Source organism: Microtus oregoni, unplaced genomic scaffold (genome assembly GCF_018167655.1).
Source record: "Microtus oregoni isolate MIOR12 unplaced genomic scaffold, Mior012 000018F_ref0000195, whole genome shotgun sequence".
NCBI classification, from domain to species: Eukaryota; Metazoa; Chordata; class Mammalia; order Rodentia; family Cricetidae; genus Microtus; species Microtus oregoni.
The window spans coordinates 40,805,309-40,825,303 of record NW_024543077.1 but is presented as its reverse complement, the minus strand read 5'-3'; the positions used below and the strand labels follow the sequence as shown (position 1 = coordinate 40,825,303).

The window sequence follows — 19,995 nt, the reverse complement described above, 5'->3', positions numbered from 1 at the left end:
TCTAGGCCCTCCATACCAGGGGAAGACCCCTGACCCCTCCTGCATGGCTAGAGGTGCTCAGAGAACAACCAGAAGCAGTCAGTACTCTCCCTCCTGGGTCAAAGAATCTAAATTAGTGTGATCAGGCTTAATGGCAAGTGGAGTTAGCTGCTGAGTCATATTGCTAGCCTTTAAATTTTTGTTTGTAAATTATTATTGTGTGGGATGCATGTGTGGAGGTCATAGGACAACACTGTGGAGTTGGCTTGCTTTCTTCCACTTTTACATCTATTTGGGGGGATTGAACTCAGGACATCACAGTTGAACCTTTACCCACCAAGTCATTTCATAAATAGACAGATATAGATATACCTACTAGCATATACGTAGATATACACATTCATAGATAGATATATCTACTAGTATATATGTAGATATACATATCCACAGATTGATACAGATATATCTACTAGTAGTATATATGTAGATATACATATTCATAAATAGATATAGATATATCTACTAGCATATATGTAGATATACACATTCATAGATAGATACAGATACATCTACTAGTATATACATAGATATACATATTCATAAATAGATATAGATATATCTACTAGTATATATGTAGATATACATATTCATAGATACAGATATATCTACTAGCATATACATATATATACATATGTAGCATATACATATATGCTGATGGCAGTTAATCCTTAAAAACTATCAGGCTTCAAACTGACATAAATCTCTATTTAAAATTCTCAGGTACTAAAGCACTTATCAGCATCTTATTTAAGATTAACAAAATTTTCATTATCTCTAGGAGAAGAATATTTTCAAAAACTAACACATAAGAAAAAAACAGAATTTTTAATGAAAAAATTACATTATTACAGGAGCACTGTACATTAGGTTACAATATATACATACATTTTGAAATCTCTTTACAAACCTGTTATAAAGAAAACAGTCTCATACTCACTGATTAAGTCATAGTCTGACAGGATATAAAGAAGAGGAAGCACACACTGGTGGGCCCCAAAGCTTATGTTCCTAGCACTTCTGTGGTGGCTAGGAAACATTTAGTTTGCGTAAGATGTTAAGGTTTAAGCACACTAGCTGCTAACAGAAAATGACTACTGAGAAAGTGTGTTGTGGCTGTTTATCGGTAATTTACTGCTGTATATACAAAGTCTGCTTGCAGGTTTCAAGGAAGCCAGCCTGTGATTGTGAGTTTCTAACTGCTTATTTTAAATGTCCAGCCTACTACTGCAGATGCCACACCTTGTAACACATGATCCAAGGAACGCTTGCCAAACTCTGCTGTGGAGTTGTTAAGGGAATGCCAAATACAGATACTGAAATTTTTATACTTGTTTTTAAGATCTGGTACATTTAGAGAGAATTAAACACTTGAACATGGGAACTGGCCAGCACTGGCATGCTGCAACTATACAGGCGTTTAGAAGGCAAATGATTTTTACACACATTTAGACACCATTTCGTGGAATAACTACTCACAAAAAAGTTAATAGTTGCAGTTTCTCCTAAAAAAAAAAAAAGGACATACAATTGGGTATTTAAGTGGTCAGTTTTCTGTTTTGTGTTGCAGGAAGAATATATGTAGCCTTCTTTCCTTGTATTTAATAATAAAAAATATTAACAGAAGACCTATTCATACAGAATGAAGTGGCAGAAATTATATATTTTTTTTTATTTTTTTGAAGACAGGGTCTCACTTTGTAGCTCTAGCTGTTCTGAAACCTGCTATGTAGACCAGGCTGGCCTCGAACTCACAGAGATCCACTGGAATTAGAGATGTGCACCATTGCTAGAATGGAGTGACAGGAATATAAATATATATGTATATATGTGTGTGTGTGTATATACAACTATATATATATATATTTGTTGTTATTGTTGTTGTTTTCTCTGTGTAGCTCTGGCTGTCCTGGAATTCACTACAAGACCAGGCTGGCCTTGAACTCACAGAGATTGGCCTGTCTCTGCCTCTGAGTACTGAGATTAAAGGTGTGCAGCACCACTGCCTGACTTGGAAATATATTTTAACTGTTTGTTCCTGATTAAACATTAAGCTCTGAATCCTCACAGGAAACTGGCTTATTTCTTAACAAGCATCGCTCCCTAACAATTCAACATCAAAAAGGAATGTCTCCCAAAGAATACAGCTCAATGAATGAGATATTTAATAATAAACCTTAATCATCATTGGAAGGTGAAAACCTATTAGTTCTGGAAAAACAGTTTCTATAACAAGGATAACAAAAAGTATTACCTATCATACAGTTGTAAATACATACTAATATGATCTCATTCCTCATAAGTACAGACTAAGGAAACTCGGGTTTTGAAGTGACTATGAGTTGTGTTGAACTTAGCATAATATATTCAGATTGAGCAACCTGCCTCTATAAATGCTGTCACTAGATATCTTCATTTTTTTAGGAAAGAAAAAGCAGTTCTTACTAACAATGTACATATAATTAGATATGAAATTTGCATTCGATAAGATAAATAATAAACTTTATGTTGACTAGATATAGTTGTAAAGATAATGAACCTAAGAGTTCTACCTACTTCTAAAGAACAGTGTTTTATACTTAGATACAGGCCATGTACCTAAAACATGAATGAGAATGGGAGACACAACAGAAAAGCCAAAGGTGATGGATACCCATGTCAAGTACTGAGGTCAAATTTCATAGTATACTGTTCATGCTTTGAATAGTAAACTTTAATATCCACTTGAAATTCTTATTTTAGTAAAGAATTAAAATTTAAATACACTCATAAATGAATATAGGTTGATTCCTTCTTTCTTTCTTAGTAGGATCTGTCTATGTAGTCCAGGTTGGTCTTGAGCTCACAGAGATTGGCCTGTCTCTGCCTCCTGAGTGCTGGGATCACAGATGAGCACCACTGCGTTTAGCTCAGTTAATTTCATGACAGTTATATTTGAAATTACTAGTTACCCAATCTTTCAAAAAAAGAACTTATAATGAATGTACTGATTATTAGTTATTTGGTACTAGATATAAATATACATATTTAATAAGCAAATATCAGATTGAACATTTTCAAGTTTTAAATATGGACTAAATTTTAAACTATATATAGTTTTATACCTTGAAATATATACATTGTAATACTATCAATTCAGTAAGAACTCTAGTATAGAAAAATGTAAATATCACTTAAATTATTTTCTAGCCAAAAACTGAATATTTAAAAAACAACAAGATTTTGCTACCACCAAGCTCCCTTAACTGATCTGTAAACAGTAGAGAATTATATTTCCCCCATTCTCTGAATTTTTCATCTTTCTATTCCTAAATAGGGATTTACTTCTAATCTCATATAAAATTCATTTATTTGTGTTATTAATCTGATTAATTCAACTTAAACTTTTCAATATTTACCAAGTCATTTAACTTTCTGACAGAAGACCATTAGTACCATTCATTTATAGTTAAAGGTATAAAGCCTAGAGAATAAACCACAAATGCAGTGTCCAGGGATGTGATTGGCAGCTGTGTGCTACTATGCAAATCTACAAGGATGTGATTGGTAGCTGTGTGCTACTATGCAAATCTACAGAAATGTGATTGGTGGCTGTGTGCTACTATGCAAATCTACAGAAGTGTGATTGGTGGCTGTGTGCTACTATGATAATCTACAGGGATGTGATTGGTGGCTGTGTGCTACTATGCAAATCTACAGGGATGTGACTGGTGTCTGTCGGCTACTATGCAAACGTATAGGAATGGGATTGGTGGCTGGGGGCCACTTTGCAAATCTACAGGAATGTGACTGGCAGCACTGTGCTTTCATGTAAGTCTATTGCTCTATCTTTTCAAATAAGACACATAACAAATTCTCTAACCTGTTAGCTAATCGAAACTCTCCACACAATTTTAAATTTCTGAGCACACAACACATGCCCCACACACTCACACACTCTGACTGTTGGTCTTTTTTGTCTTATAAGAACCAATACTAGGTATTTCCAGGAGTGAGATAACTATTTTTGTTCACACTAAATTACTGTGAAGTTCAGATGATCTTTTAACACTTGTCTTACTGGATAATTAAAAAAAAAAATACGAATACAAAATAAAGCAAGATACTTCTTGAGAGAAATACAAATATGGAATTGACAACAAATATTCAAGTTTTAAGTCAAAGCTGCTCATCACTGTGTTCTGGTCCAATGATTGACATGCCATGCCCGTCAATCTTCACCTTTTAAGACATCAGAACCAGAGCTGTAGAATTTGAAAAGCTTTAAGCATTTTATGTAGCAGATAATTTTTTACAGTCCAGAAAAGTTTTTGATCCTATAGACAGTGTTGACTCTTTGGGTTCTTGTTTAACTTGGTTCACAGACAGAGTATCTTCTAGACTTTCTTCAACTTTAAAACCAAACAAAAGACACAAAAGGGTTAGTATATTTTATTACACTGTGGTCTCTTTAAAAGTATACAAATTAAAGCCAGACATGATGGTGTACACCTGTAATGCCAGCACTGGAGTGTTGAAAGCAGAGGATCAGGAATTCAGGTATACATGAGACTTTATCTTTAAAAAATAAAAACAATCTGAACCTAGAATAAACTCAAATAAACCACAGTTTAGAAAAGGGTCATGGTAAAATTGAAAAAAAAATATTTGGCATATTAGAAAACACAGCAGCACATCTTAAAATGATGGCCCTGTCTCAGCTGTGTGAGCTATGTCTGCTGAACTAGAACACTTCAGAACACCTGAGCACCTTCCACCATGCTTACAACCACATGAATGGAGAGCCAGCACACTGTCAACTGGCCAATACAATGCATCTTCACTTGTTCTTTTGTTTTGTTTTGGGGACAGGTTCACATTATATAGACCATGCTGGCCTTGAACCTAGAGACCAAGTGCTGGGATTAAAGGCAGGCACCACCACACCTGGCCTCGGATCATCATTCTCTATCAAGAACCTCTGCTCAGTTGCTCTTAGAGAGCAGAGGGTAGAGGGATGGCGACCTGCTTACTGATATGCTGGCCACATGCATATTGTTAGAGGTATACTGGACTTTATACTGCAGTTCAGTCAGCAACATGGGGAACCCAACGGCTCACATCCTGGAGGAATACATTGCTGGCTAGTTAGAGGTCGCAGTCTGCCATGGCCTGGCATCTTCTCATTAGCTGGGAAGCATGGAGCTCCCTCCCACCAGCAGAGCTTCCAGCTCTCTACCTGTCTTTGTCTGGGGAATGTCCCTGGTTGGGGGACTGACCTTATCTGCTCAGAAGATTCGTGCTAGGGGCTCTGCTATAGGAGAGATGTGCTGTTCTGCCCCAGGATAAGCCTTCTGATAGGGTTTGTCCCCAGGCTCCCCAGTCCTACATATTCCTTGTACTCTCTCACCGATGTCTGTGTCATGGGTGCCCCCTTCCTTCCATCCACTTTTCACGGATCGCCTACAAACCTTCCTGTCAAACCCTTAACCTCTTTCCCCTCTCAGCCTGACAGCCAACGAGCCAAGAAGGAAAGAGGACCCCACAATCCTGGTGAAATAACCCCCCAGATTACGACCTCACTAGATAAATCATACAAATTTGGATTAAAAGGGGTTTCTTTGAAAGCAGTTTGGATTAATGCTCCCAGAAATCCTATGTGACAACACAGAGGGAGAAAGCAAGCCTTAGAGGTAAGGATTAAAATAGTTGGGCTTAGTCCTCTCCTCTATCACTGACTAAATGTGAGCACTAGGCAATTAACTTCCCTGAGCCTTGGTTTCTCTATCTGTAGAATGAGAATACAGCTAACTTTCGAATGGTGTTACGACAATATATTTTCATATACTCATTTTTCTCCTCACCTGTAATGTTACTCTGTAGTTATAAAAGATTTCTGTGAATTTCATACAACTGTGTTTCCCTATAAATTTAAAAGGCTGTAACCCTTTCTAAAAGAAACTATTCAGTTGTATTTACCAAAAGAATGGTGATTAAGATAGAGCAAATACATGTTGTAAGGATAATTTCCGTGAAGATGTTTATACTTCAAAGTAAAATGCATACTGATCTCTTCCCATAGAAACTGTGTGAAAGTAATGTGGTGAGGTCAGGTGGGAGCGAACACGCTTTATCACTATGACGACTGGGTTAGCAACAACAAAAGATAACAAGGTCTTCAAACAAACTCATGTGCTCAAATCTTACTGATTTTTTGTAAATGTCCACAAAACTCAATATTTAAGTGTATAACCCAACTTCTTATTACTAACTCTTTATTGGCTACTTACTCCCATCCTTTCTATGTACATTTATCAATGTTATTTATTTATGTTATATACAGTGTTCTGCCTGCATGCCTGCCTACAGGCCAGAGGGGGTACCAGATCTCATTACAGATGGTGGTGAGCCATCATGTGATTGCTGGGAATCGAACTCAGGACCTCTGGAAGAACAGACACTGCTCTTAACCTCTGAGTCATCTCTCCATAATCTTTGCCCTAAAGTAGTTTTCCTTACATGACTTGCTTCTAGTACATTCTATGCATTCTAACACATTTTATGTATTCTAAAATAATTTTGCTAGTTTTACATCACCATAGACTTTCCATGGAAAAGCAGGTAATCAAGAAACGAGCTATGAGGCTAGGGAAATAGCTCAGAGGTTAGAGCACCTGGGCTCGGTTGCTAGCACCCATATGATGATCCACAACCATCCATAGCTCCAGTTCCAGGATAACCAAGGCCTTCTTCTGCCCTAGGGCCCTGGGCACCGGGAACACATGTTCTGCACATACATACCATACACACAGGCAAAACCCTTGTATGCAAAATAAATTAAATAAATCCAGCTAAGCATGGTGGTCACATGAGTTTGAGGCCAGCCTGGTCTATATAGTGAGTTCCAGGACAGCCAGTGAGACTCTGTATCAAAAAATAAATAAATAAAAATAAATTATTCAAAATGAATAGTTTCCTCTTTCCTTCTTTTCCTGTCTGCACTGACGACTGAACCCAGTTCTTAGGACCTGCTAAGCAATAAATTACTCTCCCATCCAGCTCTCTTTTTATTTTGAGACAGGGTCTTGATAAGTTGCTCAGGCTGATATAGAACTTGTTTTGTAGACCAGGCTGGCCTTGAACTTGCAATCTTTCTGCCTAAGCCTTTAAAGTGCTGGGATAGACAACGAATAATTTCACTGGGATTAAATAATTAGACATAATAACAAAAAATATTAGGTTAATGAAATATCTTCCTCTCATAATTTTATTTGAACTTTACAATACTATAATCCCACTGGGTAGAAATGAATGCTTTTTCCCTTGTTTGGTGGGGTGATACCAGGCAACTGTAAACTGACGGTCACTTACTCAGAGCTGGATGGCTGCCTACGACTTGTACCGGAACGGTTTGCACATCTCCCAACAGAACCCTGTTTACACTTCCCTCCAGATTCCCTGTTTCCTCAACAGCTTCAGCTTCCACCAGCAGACCCATTTCGAGATTGTGAACTGACTCTGGGAGGTTTCCCACGGCAGAGGCAGAGCTGCTGTTTTGCGTTAGGCATGTGTCTGTTCGAAGGTTCTGACTCTGACCAAGCAGTAGAGAATGATTATTCACTACAGCATTTCCTGCTGTATCCAGAAGTCCTGAAGGACCGGAGGAAGGGTGGCCATTTTCTGATACCAGAGCTTGGGATCCATCAAGAGAGGAGAGTCTTGGCTGTAACTTCAAACCCTTCTAAAGAGAAAAGAGTTATATCACAATGTTTGGATTTACTGAGTATGACATACTCATGGATATTCTTTGACAACAAAAAAAAAATAATTGGAACACAAGGTAATAGGTATGTAGTTAATAACAAACAATGCATGAAGACAGAAACAAGGACCAAGGAAAAGCAATACAGCAAACTGTACTGCAGTCAGAGTCTCTCTCAAACTTTTCAGAACATAATATCCAAATTATCACCTTCAATCGCGGCATAAAGGATTCAAGAATTAATAAATAATAAAGAAATATATGGCCATTATTGTAATTTTACAGCAATTCTCTGAAGTCCTTAAAAGAGGAATCATGAAAGAAGAATAAGATTAAACTTAGCGTTTAATGGGTGCCTACCTGTAAGTGTGAAGAGATTTTGGGCTGAAATGAAGGAAGTGGGGAGAGCAAGTGGAACGGCTCTGGGGACCTACTTGCCCCCACTCTGCTGGTAACTGGTTCTCCCAGTGAATTTCCTGAGTTGAACAGGAGATGTACAGTTATTTCTCTTGAATTTTATAACAATCATTACTATCAGAATCGAGGACTTCAAAAAATCATCAGTAAGCTAGGCAAGGTAGCAAACGCATATATCCCTGAACTCTGGCAGTGCACGAAGGAGGACCAGCAGCACACACACACACACCGGGACACAGGAGCATGCAGAGATTTTTTTTTTAATGATTATATGAGATAGTTAACTTCTTTCCAGATATAACACCAATTGATTTCTATGTTATAAAAAATATCCAGAAACAACCTACCTTCTGCAAATGTAACTGTTACAGTCTCTCTGAGAATATTCCCGCTATCTGTAGTCCACTGAAGCTGAAGTGAGAACATTTGTTTCAGCAAAAGCAACGGAGTTATACTGAAAATAATCTTAAGACATTAATACAACCATCGTATTTTCTTTTAAAAATGTACACTTTTTTTTTTTTGGTTTTTCGAGACAGGGTTTCTCTGTGGTTTTTGAGCCTGTCTTGGAACTAGCTCTTGTAGACCAGGTTGGCCTCGAACTCACAGAGACCCACCTGCCTCTGCCTCCCAAGTGCTGGGATTAAAGGCGTGCGCCACCACCGCCTGGCCTCTTTTACTTATTTTGTGTCTCGTGTACACACATGGTTTGGCATACATGTGGAAAGCAGAGGACAACTTTTGGAAATGGCAAGCACTGTTACCTACTGAATCATCTAGCCAACTCTATTTTCCTTTTCTTTTTCTTTTAAGCAGGAGCTGATGTAGAGGCCACAGAAGAGTGATGCTTACTGGCTTGCTCTTTATGGCTTGCTCAGTCTGCTTTCTTTCTTTCTTTTCTTTCTTTCTTTTTCTTTCTTTTTAGGATGTATTTATTTATTATGCATACAATGTTCTGCCTTCAGAAGAAGGAACCAGATCTCATTTTAGATGGTTGTGAGCCACCATGTGGTTGTTGGGAATTGAACTCAGGACCTCTAGAAGAACAGCCACTCCTAACCTCTGAGCCAACTCTACAGCCCTCTATTTTCTTTTTTTACTCTCCCTCCCTCCCTTCTTCCCTCTCTCTCACTGTGTGTGTGTGTGTGTGTGTGCGCGTGCGCGCATGCACGCCTGTGCATGTATGCATATGGATCCAGAAGACAGCACTAAGTCTGTTTCCTTTGAGATGGCATCTTTTATTGGCCTGGAGCTCACCAATTAGACAGCTAGTTCCATCCTGCCCCCACCCCCCAGCACTGGGACTGGAAGTTCACGCCTACCACGCTCAGCATTTTTATGTGAGTCCTAGGGGATCCCACTTAGACCAGCATGTTTGTGCAGCAAGCACTTTACAGAATGAGCTCTCCCCCAGCTTCCTGTTTTAGTTTCACTACACTCGTGTTTTTTTTCTGTAATCACTCTCTACTTGTCTACATTCTCAAAGCACAAGTATGTCCCACTATGTTAGGGTCTATGAACTCAGATATCAGCAATTTGGATAGGAAGTGTAGAAGGAAAATATTTTATTTCTTGAATTTGGTAGAATAATAATAAGTTTAGATACACAATAAACAAAGAGAAACCATCCAGCAGGTCTAGCATTTGAAATATCCAAGTACTAGGACTGAAGAGATGCCCGGCAGTGAAGCACCAGCTGATCTTCCAGAAGACCTAGGTTTGATTCCCAGAGCCCATCATGATGACTCACAACCACCTATTACCACACGTTCAGGGAATCCGACACCCTCTTCTGGCCTCCATGGGACCCAGGCATGCAAGCAAAACATCCACATACATAAGAAATAAGTACAATTCAAAAATGTTCAGATAGTAAAACTTGGAAAGTAAAAAGTCAAGAAGGCAAAAGTTAAAGCTACTCAGATTTTAATTCCTAAATTAGTCACTACTTCTACTGTAATCACTAATTTCTGGATAACTATGGTAAAAATATCTCAGAAATTACTAATATTGACAGAGAAATGACGATATAAAATATGAGGTAAACACTGATATTCATATATGGCATGGAGAGCTCACTTTGTGCACCTGAAACTGAACTACTTGACCTTGACCATCTATTTTTTAAAATGAGCAAGGGATATACTCAGTATGTGCTCAATAAATGTCTGTAAACTGAATAAAAAGTAATTCTCATAAAGAAAAAATATTGATTCTTCTCTGTTATACTTAGATTTGGAAATCTACTGTTGTTTCTGTTCCTTGTGAGGGTAGTAAGAAATATGCAGTTAAGTCATTATCTGAGAGCTTGTGGAATTCATATTTTAGAAAATTACCTAATGTATTTCCTTAAATCATAGCAATTGAGATGGTGTAACAGTAGCCTTTTCTATTAAGTATTACCAGAACTAGAGACTCGCTAATGCATTAATGGGAGCTGGAAGGACTCTAATGAAACAAAGAAATGGGTGTGATCGTACCGTTGCTGGAATAATCTCTGGATTAGATACCATATCTCCCGTCCTCAAGGATTTCCGTACCTCATGGATATGATTTTTTATATCATTTACAGTTGGAAAAAAGGACAAATTATGTCTTTCAGGTACCTCATCAGGTTTGAACAGCTCTCTTTCCACAAATTTTCTGTGGAGGATATAAAATAAAAATATAACTGTAATGATGCCCTTATGGACTGACTGAAAGTTTCTCTTTCAATAAAGTATGATTCATATTTCTATAAATAATTCATATGTATGTAAATAATTCTGTAAATAATAAAATATTAGCCATTTTAGATTTCTTTCTATTCATTAAAACATAGAATTTGCCAGGTGGTGGTAGCCCACGCCTTTAATCCCAGCACTCAGGAGACAGAGGCAGGCAGATCTCTGTGAGTTCGAGGTCAGCCTGGTCTACAGAGCGAGTTCCAGGACAGGCTCTAAAACTACAGAGAGAAATCCTATCTCAAAAGAAAAGAAAAGAAAAGAAAAAACAAACCAAAGGTTAAAGAAAGATGCTATTTTTTGTTTGTTTGTTTTTTGTTTTGTTTTGTTTTGTTTTTCAAGACAGGGTTTCTCTGTAGTTTCTCTGTCTCTGCCTTCCAAGTGCTAGGATTAAAAGCTTACACCACCGCTGCCCAGCAAAAGGTGCTATTTTAATTGGTTCAAATCACACTATTACAGAGCTTTAGCATTTTATTTTGTTTGTTTGCTTGTTTCAAGACAGGGTTTCTATGTGTAAACAGCACAGGCTGTCCTGGAACTCACTCTGTAAATCAGGCTGGCTCAAACTCACAGAGATGCACCAGCCTCTGCCTTCCAAGCGCTGGGATTAAAAGTGTGTGCCACCACCATCCAACTGAGCTTGGACATTTTTATGAATTAAACTTGGACCACAATCCTCAATTTGAACATTATAATGTTTTTAAGTGCTTACCATATCAGACACAATTCTGAACACACTACAGATATTTCCTTCAACTATTACTGTGACCATGTGACCCGGTGCAAGAATCAATTCCACCTTACAGATGAGGGAGTTGAAGGCTGCACAAGTTGAAGTTGCCCTGAATTATATACCTGTTTAATAAGTAAGAAAACATGGACCTATTTCCAATTTGTATATGTAAACACAATGTTACACTGCTTCTAAAGGCACCAATTAATACTACATGAAACTTGATGGTTCGAATATTGTGAGACAATAAGATTTCGGAAGGCAAGATGGTGTAAGAAAAGTAGCATTGCTACACAATTACATGTTTAATACATTTTTGCTTTATATATTACATTTATTAGACCTGCAGAGATTTATTACTTTTCTTTCTCATTGAACCTCTTTTTAAATAAGTAGAATAAGAATTGTAAAAATTTGAAATAAGTAGAATAAGCCAAATTTTAGTAAATAGTGGATGGCTTTACTAAATTTTGGCTTTGTTCTGTAGGCAACTCAATGAAAACAAATCTTTATTTCTGAAAACAGAAAGGTTATATGGTGTCTGCTCACTGTAGCTGTGCACACTTTGAATCCCAGCACTCAGGATGCAGAGGCCAGTAGATCTCTATGACACCTGGTCTACATAGTGAGTTCCAATTTAGCCAGGGCTATACAGTGAGACCCAATCTCAAACAAACAAAAACTAATTCTTATAATTCTCATTTTCTTATTCAGATTTCAGTACACAGTAAACAAAAGGAACAAAGTATCATAACATTACCCACAGGCTATAGAGCCAGATCCAGGTTTCAGTTCTGACACTGTCTTTCAAGGCAATTACTTAGCAATTTTTAATTTCTATTTTTTCATGTGTAAAATGATATAGTTAAAGGTTTGGCAGAATATGTGATATACATATATCAATCACCTTATTACAATAATTATCATTGTAGTTTATCTGGATAGTTATTCATCTAATGAAAAGCCTTTTCTTTCTTTTTTCAAGACAGGGTTTCTCTGTGTAGCCATGCCTGTCCTAGAACTAGCTCTGACGACCAGGCTGGCCTTGAACTCATAGAGATCCACTTGCTTCTGCTTCCTGAGTGCTGGGATCAAAGGTGTGTGCCATCACCTCCAGCCTAATGGAACTTGTATTTGTAGTATTTTGACGTATCTTTAATGGTACTCAAGATACTTAATTAATGTTGTTGTGATACATATTTATAATCGAATATAACACAGTTATAGTAAATAGTTTAACTTATCTTTTTAAAAATCAAATATTTTAATTTTTGAGAACATCATACATGTATATATTCTATTTTGATCATATTCATTCCCCATTACAATAAAATTCTATTTAATTTCAAATAATCTAAAATAATTACTTTAATTTAGGTTTTTAATTTTCTGATTCTACACATTTTTATGTCAAAAATATGTATCATGTAATTCAATTCATTTCAGGAATAGTGACTCACACCTCTAATACCAGCACTTAGTTTCCTGAGATTGCTGAAAACTGGAAGCCAACCTGGGCTTTATAAGTGAATTAAAGGCCAGGAAGACCTTAGCTAGTAAAATAAAATAAATTCATCACGTAGAAATAGTCTAATCTGCCAAAGATTTAGTGTCTCAAATAAGCATTTAGAATTTATCTTTGACAACAAAAAAAAATAATTGGAACACAAGGTAATAGGTATGTAGTTAATAACAAACAATGCATGAAGACAGAAACAAGGACCAAGGAAAAGCAATACAGCAAACTGTACTGCAGTCAGAGTCTCCCTCAAACTTTTCAGAACATAATATCCAAATTATCACCTTCAAATTAAGAAATACCATATGAAGCTTGCCAAGCATTGGCTGAAAACAATGTTCACAGATGAGATGCATATGTCCTGGAAAATCAATGCTTAGTGTATCACCTAGGCAACCAGTGTAAAAGAAAACGCTGCTTCTCCTGTACCTGAGCTGCTTCCTCACTGCATACACTTGTCCTACTCCCTGAGACACTAATTCCTGAATCTTATGCGCTACTTGTGGGTGGAGACGTGAGGGCAACGCACAGTTCTCATCTCTGACTACAGTTTCCTCTTCTTCAAGAGAAGACATAGGAAAAGGAGATGGAGAGAGGCCACGAGTCTCTAATTCATGATACTGATGAGCTTGCTGTGTAGGTAACTGCACATACCATCTGATAAGAGAAAACATTTGAAATTATTAAAATTTAAATATTAAAATTTGATAATTCAGACAAAAGTGGAAATCATATTACTTAGGCTAATATGCATCAAGAAAAGGAATAATCTTTTAAACAAAAATCACATATGATTATGCTATGTAGAACAAAATTTAAAATGTCTTATGTTCAACTCCTCTAAGATTGACTTTATACTCAAAGAGGTAACTTCATTAACTTTTACTATGACCCTGTGTTAAGGCAATGCAAGGATTTACACATATATGAGGGTAGAGAGATTGCTCAGAAGTTAAGAGCACTTGCTGATCCACATGGTAGCTTACAGACATCTGTAACTCCAGCTCCAGGGACCCAAAGCTCTTTTCCAATTTACATAGGTACCAGGCATGCACATGATACACACACACAGAGAGAGAGAGAGAGAGAGAGAGAGAGAGAGAGAGAGAGGGAGGGAGGCGATTTAACTTTTGGTGAAGCACTTGGATAGTCTTTTACATTTATTATTTGTGTATGTGTATATGTGGGGACACCTATGTGTCAGCATGCATATGTAGAGGTCAGAGAACAACTTGAAGGAGTCAGTTCTTGCCTTTTATCATGTGGGCCCTGGAGAGTGAACTCACTGAGCTATCCCACTGACCCCCTGTACTTCTGCTTGATATAAACCGATAAAAACAAAAGAGAGCAAGTTGTATAGTATGGAGCTGGAGAGATAACTCAGTTGTTAAGAGTATTTGGTATACTTTCAGAGATCCCAGGTTTGATTCCCAGCACACACATGGTGATTCACAACCATCTCTAACTCATGTCCTAGGGGATCCAATGCCCTTTTCTGACCTCCATGGCATCAAAATGTACACGATGCACATATATACATCCAGGAAAACCTCTTAAACACAAAATGCACATATATACATCCAGGAAAACCTCTTAAACACAAAATAAAAATTTAAAATCTAATGATATTTTTAAAATAAAAATATTAGAGCTGCATATTTTAAAAATTGAAGGGCCTAATTATTGACTTCATTTTTTAAATTTTTATAAACGATCATATAAAAGTTTTCCTTAGATTTGACCTCATGCAATAATAAATTCTTCACCTGGATTAACAAATAAAGAACAGTAAGCCAGAAATATTATAGTTCCTTCTATCTAAAACATGAAGCATAAAATAAAATTTTACTTAGGGCTTAAAATTCACAGATGGCTGTCATAGTAATCAACAACGTATGCTTTGAGTTATACACAATTTTTAGGTAATAAACTTAATAACATATACAATAGTAAATAAGTTTAATACTGGTGAGGTATCTAACTTATAAAGCCAGTCCTCGAAGAAACAACTGAAAACATACTGTCTGAGTATCATACCGAAGAACACCCCCAGCATCCACCAGGTTCTCCTTCAGCATGCTGAAGGCTTTCTCCTGTTCCACTCTGATCATCTTCCTGTCCATCTGGGGGTCTGTAGGCACTCTATATTCAGGGAACTTCTGTACCTTTTTAATGTAAATCCTTTATGCAATACAAAGAAGAAACTCTTCATTATAATCTCAAGAAATACCTAACATCAATAAAGAACTCAAAAGAAAAGTTAGAGAACATTGAATTTAGTATTCAGAAGCTTACAAAAGCTGTCATATTGAGTGCATGATACTTAGAAAATCAACAATGATCACAAACTGAGTATAAATATCTAAATATAGACTTTTTTTTAACCTTTTTCTCCTTCCCTGTCCTGGAAGCCATAATTTGCATTTGGTTTATTTTATGGATCTTCTTCCAAGCTGATCGCCTTGAAACTCTCATTACCTAAATTCATTCATATAACAAAGATGTGTAAATTTTTTTTCTTTTTTTTCAAGACTGCGTTTCTCTGCATATCTCTGCCTGTCCTGGAACTCATTCTGTGTACTAGGGAGACATTGAACTCACAGCAATCCACCTGCCTCTGCTCAATCCCCCAGTACTGGGATTAAAGGTGAGCACCACTGCCTGGCCAACAACAACACATAAATTAAGCCACTCGTGGTGATGCATGCCTTTAATCAAAGAGAGGAGGATCTTTATGAGTTCACGGCCAGCCTGATCTACATAGCAAGTTCCAGGACAGCTACACACCTGGGCTACCTGTACCACTTTCCTATCCCCCAGCCCAATATGCCTTTAACATTATTCATTTTACTAATAATTTTGAACAGTTTCAATGTCTAAGAGAGTATAGAATATTAAGAAAAAATCCTTCATTGATTCATATTTTTTATTCTCACCCAGAGCAATGACAACCTAGTCCTCTGCCTAAAATTACTATGGCTCTTATACATTTCTGGTATGAGTGTAAATTGGTAAAATCTCTCAGAAGCATTTTTTTTCCTTGTCAACATTTTAAAAATTATAACCTTTCCCTGACAATTACCATTATACTTATTTATCCTACTAATAAACTGAAATGAGGTTATTGATTGTGGTTTTGATCTAATACAGAGTTTGTCACTAGGTATATTGGTAAACATCTGTAAATCCCAGAATTAAAGAAGCAGAGGCAGGAGGATGAGAAATTCAAGGCCACCCTTGGCCACACAGTGTATATGAAGCTAGCCTGCTTTGAGGTCTCATATATACTCAAGTCATGCCCAGTGTCTCAGACTACTTCTTGTCATCTGTGCAAGATGTAGACTCTCAGCTCCCTCTCCAGCACTACGTCTGCCTGCATGCCGCCACATCCCACCATGATAATGGACTGAACCTCGGAACTATAAATCACCCAATTAAATGTTTTTCCTTTGTAACAGTTGCCATGGTCAGGTTGGAGAGATGGCTCAGAGGTTAAGAGCACTATATGGTCTTCCAGAGGACCTGAGTACAATTCCCAGCAACCACATGGTGGCTCACAGCTATCCGTAATGAGATCTGGTGCCCTCGTGCACTCAGGACACTGTATGTAAAATAAATGAGTGAATGAACAAACAAACAAATAAATAAATATATAGATAAATAAATTAGATAGATAGGTAGATAGGTAGGTAGATAGATGATAGATAGATAGATAGATAGATAGATAGATAGATAGATAGATAGATAAAAAAGTTGCCATGGTCATGGTGTCTCCTCATAGCCATAGAAACCCTAACTAAGATAAATATTCACTATAGTCTTTTCAGGCAGCAGAAAAGAGGGAATACTATTACCTCAGTTTAAGGAAAGAAAATATTAGCAGGCTTTACTGACCTTTTAGGGTAGAAGAGGATATGTGTATATTCATACACATACACATCCATATACAGAAAATCTTTGTAAGATGAGACAAAAAAAAATGTTAAGAGTTGAGGCTTTGGGCTGGAGAGATGGCTCAGAGGTTAAGAGCGCTGGCTGCTCTTCCAGAGGTCCTGAGTTCAATTCCCAGCAACCACATGGTGGCTCACAACCACCTATAGTAATATTTGGCGCCCTCCTCTGGCGTGGGCACACGTGCAGGCAGAATATTGGACACTTAATAAATAAATAAAATCTTTTAAAAAGAGAGTTGAAGCTTTAATGAGAAAGATACAAAACAGTAGTGGAAAAAAGAACTTACAACTTACATAACTGAACTGTTTAAACTTAATAGAAATGCTTCTATTTGCTATTCAAAATTAAAACTTCTGCCGGGCGATGGTGGCGCACGCCTTTAATCCCAGCACTCGGGAGGCAGAGGCAGGCGGATCTCTGTGAGTTCGAGACCAGCCTGGTCTACAGAGCTAGTTCCAGGACAGGCTCCAAAGCCACAGTGAAACCCTGTCTCGAAAAACAAAAAAACAAAAAAAAAAATTAAAACTTCAATGTAGAAACATAAAGTAAGATAAAATAGCTTACCTGGCTGGGCACGTAGCTCTGTAGAGATGACAAGACCTGCTTCCTTGTTCACTGAGTCTCTGTAACTGGAAACCTTTTCTCCTTGGTCCATACTGACACTCCATTACCACAGCTCGACTACCTGTAGCCCAAAACCAACCAATGACAGTAATTTAGGTGCTCATATATTCTAGGCAGATCTTTAACAACTTGGTTGTGGCAATTTCAAAATCTATAGTATTAATTACATAATCTTATGGAGCAAAACATCAGTATTTCTTACTAAAAATGCAGACAGTTTTTATATTCTTACCTCTATTTTTGATACATATGAAAATTCCCATAATTTTCTTTTTCTTTTTTGATACAGGGTCCACTAAGTAGCCTTGGCTGGCTTTGAACTCCTACAGAGCCTTCTACCTCTGCTTCCCTGAGTGCTGGATTATAAAGTTGTGCCCAGTACTTCTGAATGAGTTTTTTGTTTGTTTGTTTTGTTTTGTTTATATATAGACTTGGTCGTCCTGGAACTTACTACATAAATCAGACTGGCCTCAAACTCAGAGATATTCCTATCTCTGCCTTCTGAATGCTGGGATTAAAGGTATATGCCACTATGCCCGGCCTAACATGGATATTTTTTTAAAGTCTGGAAATACTAAGCCAGGGATTGCATGTAGAGAAGTTTATAACATTGTCAACAGAAGTAAAAATCAGCACATTAATTCTTTTTTTAATTTATCTTTTATTATGTATACAGTGTTCTGCCTACACACCAGAAGAGGGCACCAGATCTCATTATAGATGGTTGTGAGCCACCACGTAGTTGCTGGGAATTGAACTCAGGACCTCTGGAAGAACAGCCAGTGCTCTTAACCTCTCTCTGAGCCTTCTCTCCAGCCCCCCCGCCCCCCACAGCACATCAATTCTTTCCTCTTTTTTTTTTAATTAAAAATTTCCGCCTCCTCCCTGCCTCCCATTTCCCACCCCCACTCTTCTCCCCCTAGCACATCAATTCTTTATGAGTAAATCTGAAGCCTAAAAACCTCAAAAAACAAAGCTTCTGGAACTTATCTGGCTGTAGAATCTGTTCTAAACAATGAAATTTTATATGTCTGTCCATATATCTATCATCTATCTATCTGAGAGATGATTTATTTCTGTTAGTGAGACTATAAAGAATTACTTTTGATTAGGTAATGTTGTCTATAGATCTACTTGCAATTTAAAGTTCTATTTATGAAGTATTATTTATTCAGTGTCATAGAGTAAAACTAATTTTATGACATAAATTAGTTATATTTGCTGTCTTCTTTTTAGTTTAATATTCATTTCCAGCAATTAAAATTAAATTCTTACCTACCAAAATGAAATGTATCCTGTCACAGAGAAATCACATGTTCACAAAGAGCACAGCTGCTGGGGAGCTGTAAGTAACTGATGAGAAGTACCTGCATTGACAAACGGGATTCCGTCATAGGGGACATACTGGGACTTCCACATCAAGCGCGTGGCAGGTTTGGCTGGGCTTGGAGACTGGCGAGTGCCCCAGACACTCTGGGTTTGCTGCTTGTGAAAAGTTAGGATGCTTTCCAATTCAGTCTCACTCACACAGTAGCCACGGTAGGAGTCTCCAATTTTCTGTAAAGGGAGGGAACAGTTAGTTTAACAAGACAGTTTCCTAACATAAAACAGCATCAGTTCACTTCCTCACCACTGGCCTGTACAACCAGTGGGGTCTGATCTGAACTCAAGTGCTATCGTCAAACAGATGTAAGTTAGAAAAGAAAGCTTGAAGAACATGTAATATACCATTCTCTTGGGTATCTAAAATTCTACCCCCAGATCAACTAATACAAGTTTAAAGCTAGCTTTGTCTGCATAGTGAGTATCAGGCCAGCTATGGCTACATTGTGAGATCATCTCCAACAAACACACAGTCAAAACAATAACAACAAAAGCCAGCTAAGTATCTGAATGAAACAAAGAAATCAGTCTAAAACTTTGAGTCTGGATATCTAAGGAAACGGTGTTTATTAATGGAACAGGCAAAGAATTTAGGAAGCAGAACTGATATGGTTGCAGTGAATATAAGGTAAACTCTAAATAAAACTTCCAAAAAGACGCTGAAGGTCTGGGACAACAGTAAGAATTACAGAACTGGTGATACAGGTTTGCAAAATATTTTATAGGGGGCTGGAGAGGTGGCTCAGCGGTTAGGAGCATTGCCTGCTCTTCCAAAGGTCCTGAGTTCAATTCCAGGCAACCACATGGTGGCTCACAACCATCTGTTATGAGGTCTGGTGCCCTCTTCTGGCCTGCAGACATACAC

The 19,995-nt window shown here is 37.5% G+C and overlaps 1 protein-coding gene across 1 annotated transcript in view; it reads right to left on the bottom strand.

Moving 5' to 3' along the window:
- Positions 1-3,697: 3,697 nt before the first annotated feature.
- The window catches only part of LOC121458995 (calcium-responsive transcription factor-like), a 28,813-nt gene continuing 12,515 nt past the window's right edge, over positions 3,698-19,995 (bottom strand). The window contains exons 7-15 of the mRNA XM_041668455.1: positions 19,115-19,304; positions 17,688-17,808; positions 15,207-15,350; positions 13,599-13,826; positions 10,675-10,837; positions 8,542-8,605; positions 8,138-8,253; positions 7,387-7,756; positions 3,698-4,427 (exon numbers count right to left, since the gene is read on the bottom strand). Coding sequence (XP_041524389.1) covers positions 4,309-4,427; positions 7,387-7,756; positions 8,138-8,253; positions 8,542-8,605; positions 10,675-10,837; positions 13,599-13,826; positions 15,207-15,350; positions 17,688-17,808; positions 19,115-19,304 — 1,515 coding nt within the window. The 3' untranslated portion in view covers positions 3,698-4,308. The remainder of the gene's footprint in view (positions 4,428-7,386; positions 7,757-8,137; positions 8,254-8,541; positions 8,606-10,674; positions 10,838-13,598; positions 13,827-15,206; positions 15,351-17,687; positions 17,809-19,114; positions 19,305-19,995) is intronic.